This window comes from Aquila chrysaetos, chromosome Z (assembly GCF_900496995.4).
Source record: "Aquila chrysaetos chrysaetos chromosome Z, bAquChr1.4, whole genome shotgun sequence".
NCBI classification, from domain to species: domain Eukaryota; kingdom Metazoa; phylum Chordata; class Aves; order Accipitriformes; family Accipitridae; genus Aquila; species Aquila chrysaetos.
Genome location: NC_044030.1, coordinates 35,862,457 through 35,876,520, shown reverse-complemented (window position 1 = coordinate 35,876,520; position 14,064 = coordinate 35,862,457). Strand labels below are relative to the sequence as shown.

General features: G+C 36.8%; 1 protein-coding gene across 1 annotated transcript in view; it reads left to right on the top strand.

The window, feature by feature from the left end:
• FBN2 (fibrillin 2) overlaps nucleotides 1–14,064 on the top strand; it is a 174,773-nt gene that overhangs the window by 90,405 nt on the left and 70,304 nt on the right. The window contains exons 18-20 of the mRNA XM_030005074.1: nucleotides 1,241–1,366; nucleotides 3,885–4,010; nucleotides 10,670–10,789. Coding sequence (XP_029860934.1) covers nucleotides 1,241–1,366; nucleotides 3,885–4,010; nucleotides 10,670–10,789 — 372 coding nt within the window. The remainder of the gene's footprint in view (nucleotides 1–1,240; nucleotides 1,367–3,884; nucleotides 4,011–10,669; nucleotides 10,790–14,064) is intronic.

The window sequence follows — 14,064 nt, the reverse complement described above, 5'->3', positions numbered from 1 at the left end:
GCTTGTACAGGTACATTGGTCAGAAGAGGAAGATTACAAGAAAATGTACACAGACGCACACCAACACGATAAATAAGACAGGAGAACTAGTGACAACCAACATGGAGAAGGCTGAGGTACTCCACAGTTTTTTGCCTGAGTTTTCACTGGTAATCACTCTTCCCTTATCTCTCAAGTCTCTGAACATCAAGGCAGGGACTAGAGGAACAAAGTCCCCCCCATCATAGGAGATAAGGTTCAAGACCACCTGAGGAACCTGAACATACACAAGTCCGTGGGACCTGATGAGATGCATCCCAGGGTCCTGAGGGAAATGGCAGATGTAGTTACTAAGCCACTCTCCATCATTTGAAAAATGGCAGTCAGGCAAAGTCCTCACTGAGTGCAGAAAAGGCAATATCACACCCATTTTTAAAAGGGTAGTAAGGAGGACCCTGGGAACTACTGACCAGTCAGCTTCACCTCGGCGCACGATAAGATGGAGTAGGTCCTCCTGGAAGTTATGTCAAAACATGGAAGATACACGTGATTAGAGACAGCCAACATGGCTTCACCAAGGGCAAATCATGCCTGACTAATCTAGTGGCCTTCTAAGATGGAGTGACTGCACCAGTGGACAAGGGAAGAGCTACAGATATCATCTACCTTGACTTCTGTAAGGCCTTTGATACAGTCCCCCACAACATTCTTCTCTCTCCACTAAATTGGAGATAGATGGCTTTGGTGGATGGACTGTTAGATAGGTAGGGAATTGGCTGGATGGCCATGTGCAAAGAGTTATGGTCAATGACTCAATGTCCAAGGGGAAACCAGTAACAAGTGGTGTCCCTCAAGTGTCCATACTAGGACCAATACTGTTGAATGTCTTCATCAGTGACACAGATAGTGGGATTGAGTGCACCCTCAGCAAGTTCACAGATGACACCAAGCTAAGTGGTGCAGTTGATTCACTAGAGGCAAAAGATAACAGCCAGAGGGACACTGACAGCCTTGGGAGTGGGCCCATGTGAACCTCATGAAGTGGCCCACAACTGGACACAGTATTCCAGGTTTGGCCTCACTGGTGTCAAATAGAGGGGAATAATCACTTCTTTCAGCCTTCTGACTGCACCCTTGCTATACACTTGATCTGAGTGACAGCCCCAACATCCAGTGAGTCAGGTGTTGTCCATGTCTATCACAGGATCTGGTTTTTCATATCTTTCAGTGTCTGGTTATCTTCTGTGTTGTGTTAATACAGATATTAATGAGTGTGCATTGGATCCTGATATTTGCTCCAATGGAATTTGTGAAAACTTACGTGGCAGCTATCGTTGTAACTGTAACAGTGGCTATGAGCCTGATCCTTCTGGAAGGAATTGTGTGGGTAAGTTGCTCAATTTTTTTATTATTGTTGAATAATTCATCCCTGTATTGATGCTAATTTGCATTGACAGAATTTAGGTTGCAAGACATCTACTTCTTAAAGCTACAATGAAAATGCAAAAAAATCTCTAATGAAACTGCTTTTCTCAGTCACTGCATAGCTAATATTCTTCCTGCTGTATTTATCTGTTATTTGGTGCGGGAGTATTACTGTTTGGGAAGCGTAAGCAGGAGATACCATTGCAGGTTAGAAATTAATTTTCTCAAAAGCATGGATCAGTTTGTGTTATACTTTAATGTGTAACATTTGTCAAGACCACCTAAAATGTGTCCCTTTCAAGGCTGGATGATAATTTGTCAAGAGCTGAAGGTCACAATTTTGCATAATAAAATGTAACAGAAGCCTATCATTACAACGAAATGATAACTGGTGGCCTATGTACACAGTCTCTGCAGTATGCAGTAATTTGTGATGTGCCCAAGTTACACAGGTACAGCAGAATGGATTGCTGCACACTTAGTCCTCTAATTTCTGAAAGCTTTAGCTCATGAAGGAAGCAATGACCCACTCTTAGTATTTCACAAATCACGTCTGAACAGTGCACTCAAATGTAACAGCTATTCTTTTATTCTTCAGAATTTCAGGTCACCAGTATATAGGAATGATTCGCTTCAGGAACTTCTTAATTGTCATTTGTAGTTTGGTTTGCGTTTATACCAGACTGTTGTTGCAGTGTCTAGATACATATTTTGCAAGTGTTTATGAATACCCAACAGAAGATACCTCTGTTATAAGTTTCACACTCAGTCCAATTAATTTTATTATTCATGGTCATACATGAAATTCAGTATTTTTTTTCTTTTGGGAATACATACATCCAAAAAAGTGTATTATACCACAGGTACGTTATGCAATATTATCGCTTATAGTCCTGTTAATAGTCCTGTAATTTTAAACAGAAAACTGAAGTTTGTTTGTATTAAAAGCTAATGGAAATCTATCTGAAAGCATTAGAAAGTCTTAAGTATCGTCCTACCATCTGATGTGTTTATTTTGGGGAATTATTGCTCTCTGTACTTAAAGGTTTACTGACCTATCATTGGTATTTGTGGTCAACAAAACCCCACCATTTTTGGTAGGGAAAACCTGGACTATATAACTGTGGTATAATTTTAATACCAAACATTCCTACCTAGTGATGCAAAGCAAACACAAAGTGTTTCTTTTCATCTGCTTGACTTAAGGAATTTTACAGCTAGTTACCTTCTAAAGGCCCTAAATATGACCTTTTGGCAGGAAAGGCACTGCTGCATAAAACTATTGGTGTTTCTTTAAAAATACTTCATATAATATTTGTTTTCCAAACGGATTTTATGGCAAGGGATTTTATTTATCTAGTTACACTTGGGATTATGTAAATGCTAGTATAGGTATATGTGTGTTTAACTATTTAAATAAAAATACAGCGTACTGACTGTGAGGATGCATTTATTCATAAATAGGAGAATTTTTGCACAAAAGAATTTAATTATGAACACTCAAAGGGTTGAAATGCTTTAATTAGTGATACAGATTATGAGCTGCTAGGAAATAAAAAGTGGTCATCAGACAAATGCAGACAGTATTCTTGTCAGTTTTAAGTGTTTTTACAGCATGAGCTATATCGATCTATGTTTTTACAGTGCATATCACAATGGATTACAATCCAAATCTGAAGTTATTCTGTGAGATTCTAAGGAAATAATGCTTTCATAACACTGCTAGTTTGAATTAAAGGATTGTAACAACAAGCTCAAAATTAAACTCTATTGCTCTTTAAAACATCAAATTCCAAGTCCATTCTCCTTTACTTCATTAAAATCAGATGAGGTTAGATTAAGGACAGGTTAGTTTAGAAGAGCTTCTTTACATCTGCCAAACCGAAATCTCGATTAATCGTCTAGGGAAATTTAGACTTTTTTGTCTGAATCCTAAAGGAATTTATAAGCATAGCTTGCAAAATCTAATGTAGTTGGGAAACCAGAAGCCTCCAGATTGTAATTATAATGCATTCTTGGTTTTATTCTTTATTTTTAAACTTAAACTCTCTAAAAAATCTAGTTGATTTAAGATTTCAGTTGCAGTGTTAAGTTTGGGAGATCAAGCAGTCAAAATATAGGATACACCCTGAAGCAGGATGAAGAGTCAGGTTTATCACGGCCTATCCTGTCAGTATTCTTCTATAAGCTTAAGTATTTGTGATATGTGATGGGCATTAGAGGAAAGTAGCTTAAAATTGTAATTTTTTTTTCTTTTTAAAAATAAACAATAGGGCAATGAGGAAGATTGATTGCTTTTTATTAGCATTATTTGCAGTTAGTGTAAGAGGAGTTCAGGGAGTGATGTTAATTTGTGGGTTTTTCCTATTCAGTGTGCTTGATATCCTGGTTGCTGTCGAAAGCAACAGGGGCTACTTGTGGAGGTGAAGGCGTCTCATGGCATTTGCACTCATTGGTGTGTCTAACTTATCTTTTTGCAGACATTGATGAATGTTCAATGAACGGGCTGCTGTGTGATAATGGGCTCTGTCGAAACACCCCTGGAAGTTACAGCTGCACTTGTCCAAAGGGTTATGTGTTCAGCACTGAGACAGACACATGTGAAGGTGAAAAATCTGCAAGCTGTGTTAATTTTATTGCTTATTATGTAACATTAAAGCTAAATGATCACAAAAGATTCAGGGTGGTGACAAATACCAGAGGGAAGGACAGAGCTAAGGTATTGCATAAATCATTGCATTCCTCTTGTAATTTCTCTGCAATGATTTTTAGTGTGTTGGGTCCTGCCATTGAATTTCTTTCAAAGTAATCAGTTAATTTTTATATGAAAATATTTCACTTTCCTTAGATAAAGCATTTTTAAGCTGGAATAAAGGGGAATATATGCTTGCCTTTGATCATGTAGCAGGGACACCTAGTCTGTCATTTAGGGAAATGTATCTATTTTGATCACAGAGTCTCTTCTTTTTCTCCCTTCAGTCTGTGGCGATAGTTAATTCTAGATCAAATTCAGGTATTTGTGATGCTTTATGTGATGTTTGAATTCTAGGATCTGGATATTACTGCCTGTTGATACTAAAATCGTCCTGTATTTTTACAGTATAATCACAATCGCTTTCTTATATTACTAATGAACACAGATGTTAGAGCAATGAAAATGTTACATAGCAGAAACTAATGAGAAGTTTTAATTATAAAAAAACCTAAGGCTATACAAAAAAGGTCAAAATAGAAGCATTAGCTTTTGTCTCAATTTTTAATTAGTATTCAGACTAGTAGAATTTTACTGGTCTTTTGCATTATTTTTTATTTGGTTCCATGATCTGTAAATCTCAATATTTGTTATCATTAGAAAGTTTTTATAGTAAATAGTCTTACATTTGAGTGAGCGATGGGGAAGCTATAATCCTTTGTTATGGAACACCTATTATGTGAACCAATGTCATTGTCCAGATTTGTCTGAAGTAGAGGACAATGTCCTCAGCTGCTTGTTATTACTGATCAGACAGAAGTTACTGCCATACAGTTAAACAAACATATGGAAAGGGAAGTGGAAGCACTCTGTAAACCATTCTTGCTGTGTAAGGTCAGTCAGGGTAACTTACACCATTTCGTTAGCAGTATATGCTGAATGGGCTAACTTTGCACTTAAGCAGGTGAGGAGCACTCACGTGCTCTTTGCCAGCATTCAGAAGAGGAGTGGAAGCAAGCAGCATGGAGGGGGCAATAGTGTTTTGAATGTCTCCAACTGTTTGGAAAGTGAACATGTGTTTACATTCAAAACATCTCATGAAATGGTTTAAATTCTGGCAGTATCAAATCATTCACCTCTTCACCCCTTCTGTTCAAAAGAAGTTATGTTCCTTTGTCTTTTAGTACATGTGTGTTTCAGAGGTCACTTAAAAATTAAAACTTCTGTTCTCCCTGTATGTTACAAATTAGTAGCACTTGTTCAGAGTAGGGCTTTTCTTCTATCACACCCCCATGGATTTATAGTGCTTTCTCTGCTAAGTTGTCTCAATGCCTAGTATGTATCCATAATGTTCAGGTGAAAATAGCTTACCACGTGCCCTTAATGTGCATGTTTCTTAAGGAATCTTCTAGACAGAAAAAGCGGAATAGTATGGTAAAGGGAGATGTTAATTACCAAGATGAAAAGGCCATAAACTTCAGAGCATAATACTGACCAAAAGGTAGACGAATAAGATGCCAGAATGCAAACAACCTAGGCAAAATTATTGAACTAAAGTGTATCTAGATTTTCAAATATAAAACATAAATTTGTTTTTCAATGGTAATAATATAGTAATACTAATATAAAGGCTCAAAATAAGGATTTGACAACAACAACAAAAAAGTGGTTTCGTGGTTCCACAGCCTTAGGAAAAAAGTGATCTTTTCTGTCTTCTGGACATCCTTATCATCATTGCAATGTGTTTTCTCTTGTACTAGAAGAAGTTTGGGGATCATGATATAGTGAACCAAATCTGGGAGTCCCTTCTCATAGTTTTTTTCTGAGGCGGGGTGTGAATGGAGAAGAGCATGAGGGAGAGTTATTCTGCAGTGGAAATGATTTTACTAGTTCATTTGAATTAATAGTTCATTGAGGAGAGGGTAACTTTTTAGATAGCATTGCCAGCTGATATTGACTGCAAAACCATAGTATAAAAAAAAAAAAAAAGTTACAGTTGAGGTAAAATAGAATTTACAGGAAAGTATATGAAGAGAAGATACTAGCAGAAATCCAAATGGCAGGCATGTCCCCTCTTAATGGCACCTTACTGCATTTTTCTAAGGAATGTGACCACTTTTACATTTTGTCTAAGGGAATTAGCTGCTTTCCCCAAATTATCAGTTTATGAATCAATCCTAAAAACATGAATAAAGAACCAGCATGATTTTTTCAAACTAACATGTTATAGTGCCTCTGACAGTCATCTAGTAATACAGGAACTGAGATAGTTCACAACTCGAGCCAACCCAAGCATGAGGTAGAAAATGCGCACACACCTTATTTAAGCAGGTTGTTATATAAATTAAAATCTATTCTATTGTGAAAGAATAATTACTGAGATGATCATTCTAGCTCATCAAGTAAGGCCATTTGGGTTTCTGTCTGGTGGGTTTGGTGAGATTTTAATTAATGCATTAGTCTCAGTTTTTTAACATTTTTTTTTAGATATTTGTAAAAGAACATGCATCTGTACGTGCTTGCAATATTTGTACTTTGGCTCCTGCAAAGACTAAGGAAAGAGTATTATTTGATATTCCAAAAGATTCTAAAATGGATAGATCTGTCTCTGTCTCATCTCCCTTTCATGGTGGTCATCAGCTTATTACTGAAAAGGAGGCAATTTTACCGTCTTTGTAGAAATACAGTGGCTGTGCTTCACTTGACTGTATTTCATAATCCTGTATGTCTGATGAACTCTGAGCAATCAGCTTTTGATTGTACATGAATGCTGCAATAATACTTAACGTAATAAAACTTTTTGTTAATGGAAGAAAAAAATCCCATTTTCTCATTTAGAAAAAAAACAACAAAAAACTGATCATTAACTAAAACTGCAGATTTGTAAGAGTATTTCCTTTCTGAACATAGTTTAGTGTAATCACCCTAAAATACTTCTCATTTTTTATTGTCTGTACAGCATAATTGGAAGGGTTTTTCAGTTTCTTTCAATATTGTTATCTACATTAACTTACATACATAGGTCATGAGTCCTCATCTTAATCTTGAATCTCATAGTTAGATAGACGTTTAAATTTAGCTGATCAGGTAAAAAAGCTGATCAGGAGGGGTTTGGCATAAAACTTTATAAAACCTATTAAATTTTTTTTTCTAATGTTGAGTGGGTTGGCATAGAGGAATAAATCCATCTCTTTCTGTCCAAATTCTGTTTTCAAAGGAATACTACGTAATTTGGTTTGGAGTTACAAGTTCACTAGTTGTAAAAAAAGTTCTGTAGCCAGAAGCTTTGTGTTGTGCTCTGAAAATGCCCTAATGCTTATTACTCACCAGTATATTTTTAATTAACGTAACTCTCATTAGTAACTGTGAAGAAACAACAAAACCCTTCAGTGTTTTCATTTATAGTTCAATTGAAATTTTTTATCAATTTGTTCTGGGGAGTGGGGGAGTTGTTTGAGGCTCCAGAGTCTGTGAAAGTTGAGATTTTTACAACAAGCTCTGTGGTTTAGATTGTGTTTCCAGTGACATAACTAGTTAAACGTAAACCAGATGTGCTTTGAAGTTCATTTCCAGGAATGTGCAGTGGACTGTTTCAATTTTTGTTTCTCTGACATTTACAATGTATACTCACTTCACTTAAGAAAAAAACATTTTATAAAGAAAAATCTGATAAATATTTTCATACATAGTGGCTTTTATTTTAAAATATAAAACATTATTAAAATCAATTTGGTTTATTGCTCACTCTTGTTAAAATTACCATTTAATATTATTGTACGACAGTATATGGCAACAATTTTTGGAGTTTGTTTAGGTTGTTTATATGATACTTTTTCTCCTGATTCAGCAGAGCACTAATGCTGAAGTGCATTCATCCTTTAATTTTTTTTTTTTACTGAATGGTGGTTTTGGGGAGTTGTCAATGCAATATCACAAACCTGTGATACTCAAAAGCATTAGGTTTGGGGTTTGTTTCTTTCTTTGTTTGTTTCTTTTTCTTTTTTTTTCCCTAGCATAGTGCTGAAGCATGTCAAATGCAGAAGGTAACATACTGGTTTTCTCGGGGTTAGAGGCCTAGAGCATAGTCACAAGATTGTTTTAGAAACAAAAAGAAGTTGATGCCTCCAGATAGGCATACCCTAATCCTCAGCAAAAGCTGCTGTCCCTCTTTCTAATCCATAGAGAAATATGGGATGAGTATTCCTTCACCTGCATCAGGGCAAAGCAAAATGAGGAAGAGTCAGGTTCCGTGATAAATCTTCCCTCACCCCCGCTCTTGGCAATCAACCTCTGCCATTCTCATCCCAGAAGATGGAAAGTGACGATTTGTCTGTGGGATCAGTGAGGAGCTGGCAGTGGCACTTGCAAAGGGTAGAAACTGAGACTGGGAGAAAAAGGAGGAGGAACGGTGAAAGGGGAATGTCCCCTGTGGACAGCAGCAACCTGGCAGATTGAGTCAGCTGTTTTGCCGGGAACATGTTTGATGCAAACTTGAGTGAGGGTTTAGACTAGGTTTTCCAACTTTGGCTTGAAATGAACAGGCACTTCTCCCAGTCTAGAAGGTGGTCAGCTCTGACAATGGTGTATCATCTTTCTGTTCTTCCCCATTTTTGCTCACCCATGTGTTCAATTTGAGTCTTTTTCTCTCCTTTCACTGTCTGGACAGAGAATGAAGCACATAGCCCATGAAATCAAGAGAGCTGCTTCACTCTTCATAAGGTGTTGAACTTTAAATTCACCTCTCCATCTCCACTTACTGACTTACCTTTGGTTGTAGTTTTGGGGACACTGACTTCCAGGTGTGGCCTCAACTATTTTTTGTTAGGTTTGGGTTTCTTGTTAACTCTGAAAACTCAAAATACAAGATGTGTTTTCCTAGAAGAAAATTGATTGTAAACCTAACTTGCTAAGTATCAGGGAGAATTAAAGATAGGCATGATAACCTGATATTACATCAATAAATGTGAAGCATTTTAAGTTTCATGCATTTTTTTACATTCTGAATATGATTGAAGCGATGTTTTGGATAGTGGCAACTATCTGCTTATTATAGTATTTTGTCTTGCACATTGGTTGTGTATGTGCAGACCTGTGTGTGGTTGGGCTGCCAGCTGTTAAACTCATGTGACTCTTTACATGAAAATCACCTGTTTTCAGCTATAAATACCTTCAGCAGACTTCAAGCACTTGACCTGTAATTTTCTTCACTGTGTGTCTGAGTCAGACTAGACTTTAATTTTGCCTTTAAAAAATTCAGACAAAACTTCTTGTTCATTTCCAAGAAAATGTTGATTTCTGTATTTAAAAACATGCAAACCTTGTGACCTTTTCATTAGAAAGCTGTTGCTCCTCTATGCTGTTGCAGCTTGAAATTTCTTTAGTACTTTTTGTGTCAGGATTGTGCCTCTTTACTCTGAAAACGTGCTTAGATTTGGCCAAGTTGTAAGTCTCATTTTGCATGTGCTCAGTGGAGACTATTTTTAGTGTCCAAAAGCCCTGAAGATTCTGTGGCACAGGTTATGCCTGGCCCCTCATGGGAACTTCTCTGAAGTTTCATGGTACCTAAAAGCAGGGAAGAGCACTTGCAAATGACTGGACAAAGAATAATATCTGCATAAAAGCAAAGACATAAATGCAGAGACTGATCAAAGATCCCTCTGACCCACAACAAAGCAAGTATTTTAGTGTCCAAAATGCCCAAATCAGGCTATTTTAGTTTATGCATGTGACATTATTCCTCAAGCACTACTAGCAAACATAAGCAAGCACTAAACAGTTTTATTTCTGGCCCGCCAAAGGAACAGTCTGGTTGTATTAGAACGTATGGTTTGATTCAAAACCCAAATCAAAAAATGAAATTGGTTGAGTTCAGGGAGAAATGGTGGATATGCATCTGCAGTTGTTCTTTGAAAGAATTTGCTAGTATTGTTTTAATCTTAAAATGGATTTCACTTTAAAAAAAAATCAGCAAATAATACTGTCTGCAGGGGTCCTATTCTTACATGTGAACAGGCTTAAAAAACTCACAGGGGTAATAAATAGGAGTTAGGGGCTAGAGGGCAGTACCATTTACAGTATCCCAGTTTCAACTCCTATTTCTTGAATGCTTTCCCGAATTAGAGAATCGCAGCCAGCATTGTAATATTTTGCTTCTGACAGGGTTTTCTTAATTATTCCAAAGCCTCGCGGAGCCATAAATGACAGAAACAATAAGGCCTTTGTTTGTGCACTGCATGTTGTGGCTGGGAATGCATTGCATTCTATGAAAAAAGAGTTTTGTTTTCTCACAGGACAGTTATAATTGATGCTGGAAAACTTCATAGTCCTAGTTGTTGGAAATTACTATCTTTGTAGAAAAGAGCCATTTAATTAACACTTTCAAAATATGTGCTCCTATGTATGTGCACATACATGCTACCTGCCTGTCCCTATGTCTTTGGAATGTCATGGGCGGGACAGGCAAATATACCAGACAGTCTTGGCAAATCATGGTCCATAGCAGCATTTGTACTGTATAATATTTTCCAGAAGCACATCGTAGTTCTAACAGTGTCTTTTGTTTCTGGATTACAGATATAAATGAATGTGAAAGCAGCCCATGTGTCAATGGTGCCTGCAGGAACAATCTTGGATCTTTCAATTGTGAATGTTCACCTGGCAGCAAGTTGGACTCTACAGGACTGATATGTATTGGTGGGTATTTCCTCCTGTTATTCACCCTTTTTCGTACTAACTTGAAACACATTGATCATATTTATTAATTAAGCAAGGAAATAATGTATTTTGGTAATTTCCCCATGATAGCAGACAGTATGTATAGTTCTGTAGGTAAGACCAAACAAACACATACTAATTTGATTGCTTCCATGGGAGCAGGAACAAACTGAGAGAAATGTAATTCATGAGGGTGTCCAAACTATGGTGAAAGCGGTGAAATGGAGGTATAGATTGGTGGGAGAGAGTGGGCATGTTTTATTATTAATAGGAATTATCTTGTCCTTTGGGAGATGTGAATATGACTAAAGCTATAGGTGATTAGTCTGGTAGTTGAGAAACTGTAAAGCAGAAATGCCTACTCAGTTCCTTGGCCTCTTTTAAATCTGAGACAAGAAAACAAGTAAAACTGGAGGAACATCTACTCGAGTAGTGATAGGAAAGCACATGGCTACTAGGGTTCAGGACATTCTTGATAAACTGTGAAGACTGACTTTCCTAGCTATAAGGAAGAGTTAATGGCTTTTGCATTATAGCACAATCTCATACTTGATCTCTTTTGTAGGAAGCTGGTAAAAGTGAGTAAGGCAGATAGGAGTTTGTCAGAATCCCTGTCCCTGGAGCAGACACATGAGTATTGTCTTGCTTTTATATATATACACACACAAAATACATATATGTATATAAAAAAAAAAATGTTAGTATCCTTTGAGGATTCTGTTGCATTGAAAAAAAGCAGAGCACTGCACAGATTTTATTGCAGCTAGCACCAGCAGTTGTCTGCAAGATGTCACTGACATTATCTTTGGAAGCCATTTATTAATTTTTTTTTCTTGCCTTTCCAAGAAAACTCAAAGGATTGGAGACATCTGTACTTCTCAGGTGATCACAAGCTGCCATTGTTTCATCTTATTTGTGTAACGTAATTGAAGTCATTGTAGGATATGTGGGATAAATTAGAGTGTCATTAATAACTGGATGATGCTAATTTTAAATGTTCCTTTTATTTTAAGATGGATTTGTCTGGTGTTCTTGGTTCAACTTTCTTGCCTTGCCAAGATTTTCTTAAGATAGGAAATTGAATGCAAAGATTCAAGTTTCCATTTAATGATGGAGTCTGTCTATGCCTTAAAGTGTTTTTTAGGTGAATGTTACTTTTGTGCCTAAGCCTTCTCTTAGATTTCCTTGTAGCATCACTGGCCAATAAAGTTTAGTATTGTTTTTGTTCTTCTTTACATTGTGCTAATTTCTTGATATGACCACACTAACCTATGCTTTTTTGTACTGCTTGTTTTAATCATGTTGTGTTCTCACATCCAAAGGTGCTACAAGTTCACTAAGGGCCTAATTATAACAATGTTCTGGATTTACTTTGCAAATGGTTTCTGTTGAAATATTTACAGTGTGAGGTGCCATTTGGCCTCAATATTAGTGATAAGTAACATAAAACATAAACAAAAAACCCACCTTGAACAGTCAGATAAAAAGCGAAGGATAGGAGCCACCTATATACTGTGAGCCTAATCATTCATTTTTTGTGTTGACCAAAATCTTCTCATCACTGGTAGTGATGAGAGGCGGGCAGACTGGACTGTTGAAAAGTGAGTAAGGGTTTGGAAGTTATAGGTAGTTTACTGTGTGAAAAACTTGGAGATGCTCTTGTCAAATGCATGGCATTTCAGATCTGCACGGTAGAGCAAGTTGTTTTTTCCCATTAACACTGCAGTGAAAGACTTGTGTATTGAATGTTTTTGCCCTAATGTTTTTTAGCTAATTGCTGCTGTAGAGCATTCCTGTAGAATCAGATATGAAAAGCATATGGGAAAACATAAATGTATGGCTAAAATAGTGTTGTGGTTTTGGAATGTGTTGTATTCTTTATAAGAATGATCAAAGTGAGGTAATGTCTGATTCTGACCCCTCTCTAGTTTTTCTTTAATTTCAAATTTGCTCTTATGTCAGGACCAGAATCAATCCTACATTATAAGAGTAAGTTTTTCCTTATTTCTTTCATGATGATGATTAAAGTTACTGAGCTCTAAAAATGGCACGATTTTTTTTTACAAAAACATTAGAATAAGAAAGGATTAACATAATATCACTGTTAATTTTATTTTTACAATTTATTGCTCCAATCTGTTTGTTGCTACTTGGCCTTATTGCTGATTTCCACTGTTTTGTGGACTCAGGTCATATACAGCATGTTAGACTGATCTTATATGGAGAAGCTGTATGGCTGATGTGTGTTCTTTACTGAGTTTGCGGGCAGAAGACTTCAGTCTGTCAGTTCCTCTGGTTCCTTTGCTCAGTCTGCTCAGCCTCAAGGCTGAAGAACCAGGTGGCTTGAGCCATTTGCATCCATATTTCCTGTAGAAAGTGAGCATAGATGTGAGCTATTTGCCTCTTTCTGTGACCTTTCCTGGGTAGAGAAAAAATGACTTGCTCAATTTACAGTCAGAATTCAAGTCACAACATTTGCACTCAAATTTAAGCTCAAACCTCTAGCAAATAAGGACTGTTAGTTCAGCAGTTACAATAGAAGCATTCAGCAAAAATGTTTTGCATTTATTTTGCTTGCCCACTGACAGCATTTGCAATATTGAGGCTGTACTCAGCAGAAAAAAGTGGAATTGTTTTTGGAATACATCTGTTGGTGGTACAAGTGTTGCATTGCTATTTTGGGAATTGCTCATACGGTAGAGATACTGCCGTTTGTACATTTTGAAATATGCACTGAATATATGCTTTTTGTGCATGTTTTAATCAAGATTTGTGGAATTCATACAGTGTACAATAAATAGGCTGCCATCTGCCTGTAATATGCATATATTCTTCTTCAAGTCAGAATCAAAGAGATGCAAGCAACAGAAAGAATGCTTTGATGCTGGATAATAACTTCTTCACCAAAGCAAATGTCAGTGACTGCCCATTGTAGATTTCGTCTGGACAAGAGAGATAATGTAGAATAAAGGAAATTAACTCCTGGCCTGAAAAAGATAAGACAAGCAGACTTTGGTAGGATAATGTAGATGCAGCTGGTGTGAGGAAAGTCACCTGCTAATTTGTACAGTTTAAATCATTTTTGAGATAGTAGTTCAATTTTTCCATCCTGTAAAGTTGGCTACTAAAAATAAATAATATTGAGCTCAAGAAACTCCTAGTGAATAAAGCAGTGGAAGCATTTGCATTTTGATAACATAAAGCAGAGACATCAACATGTGGGCAGCAAGCTGGATGTGGCGTAAAAGAGCAGC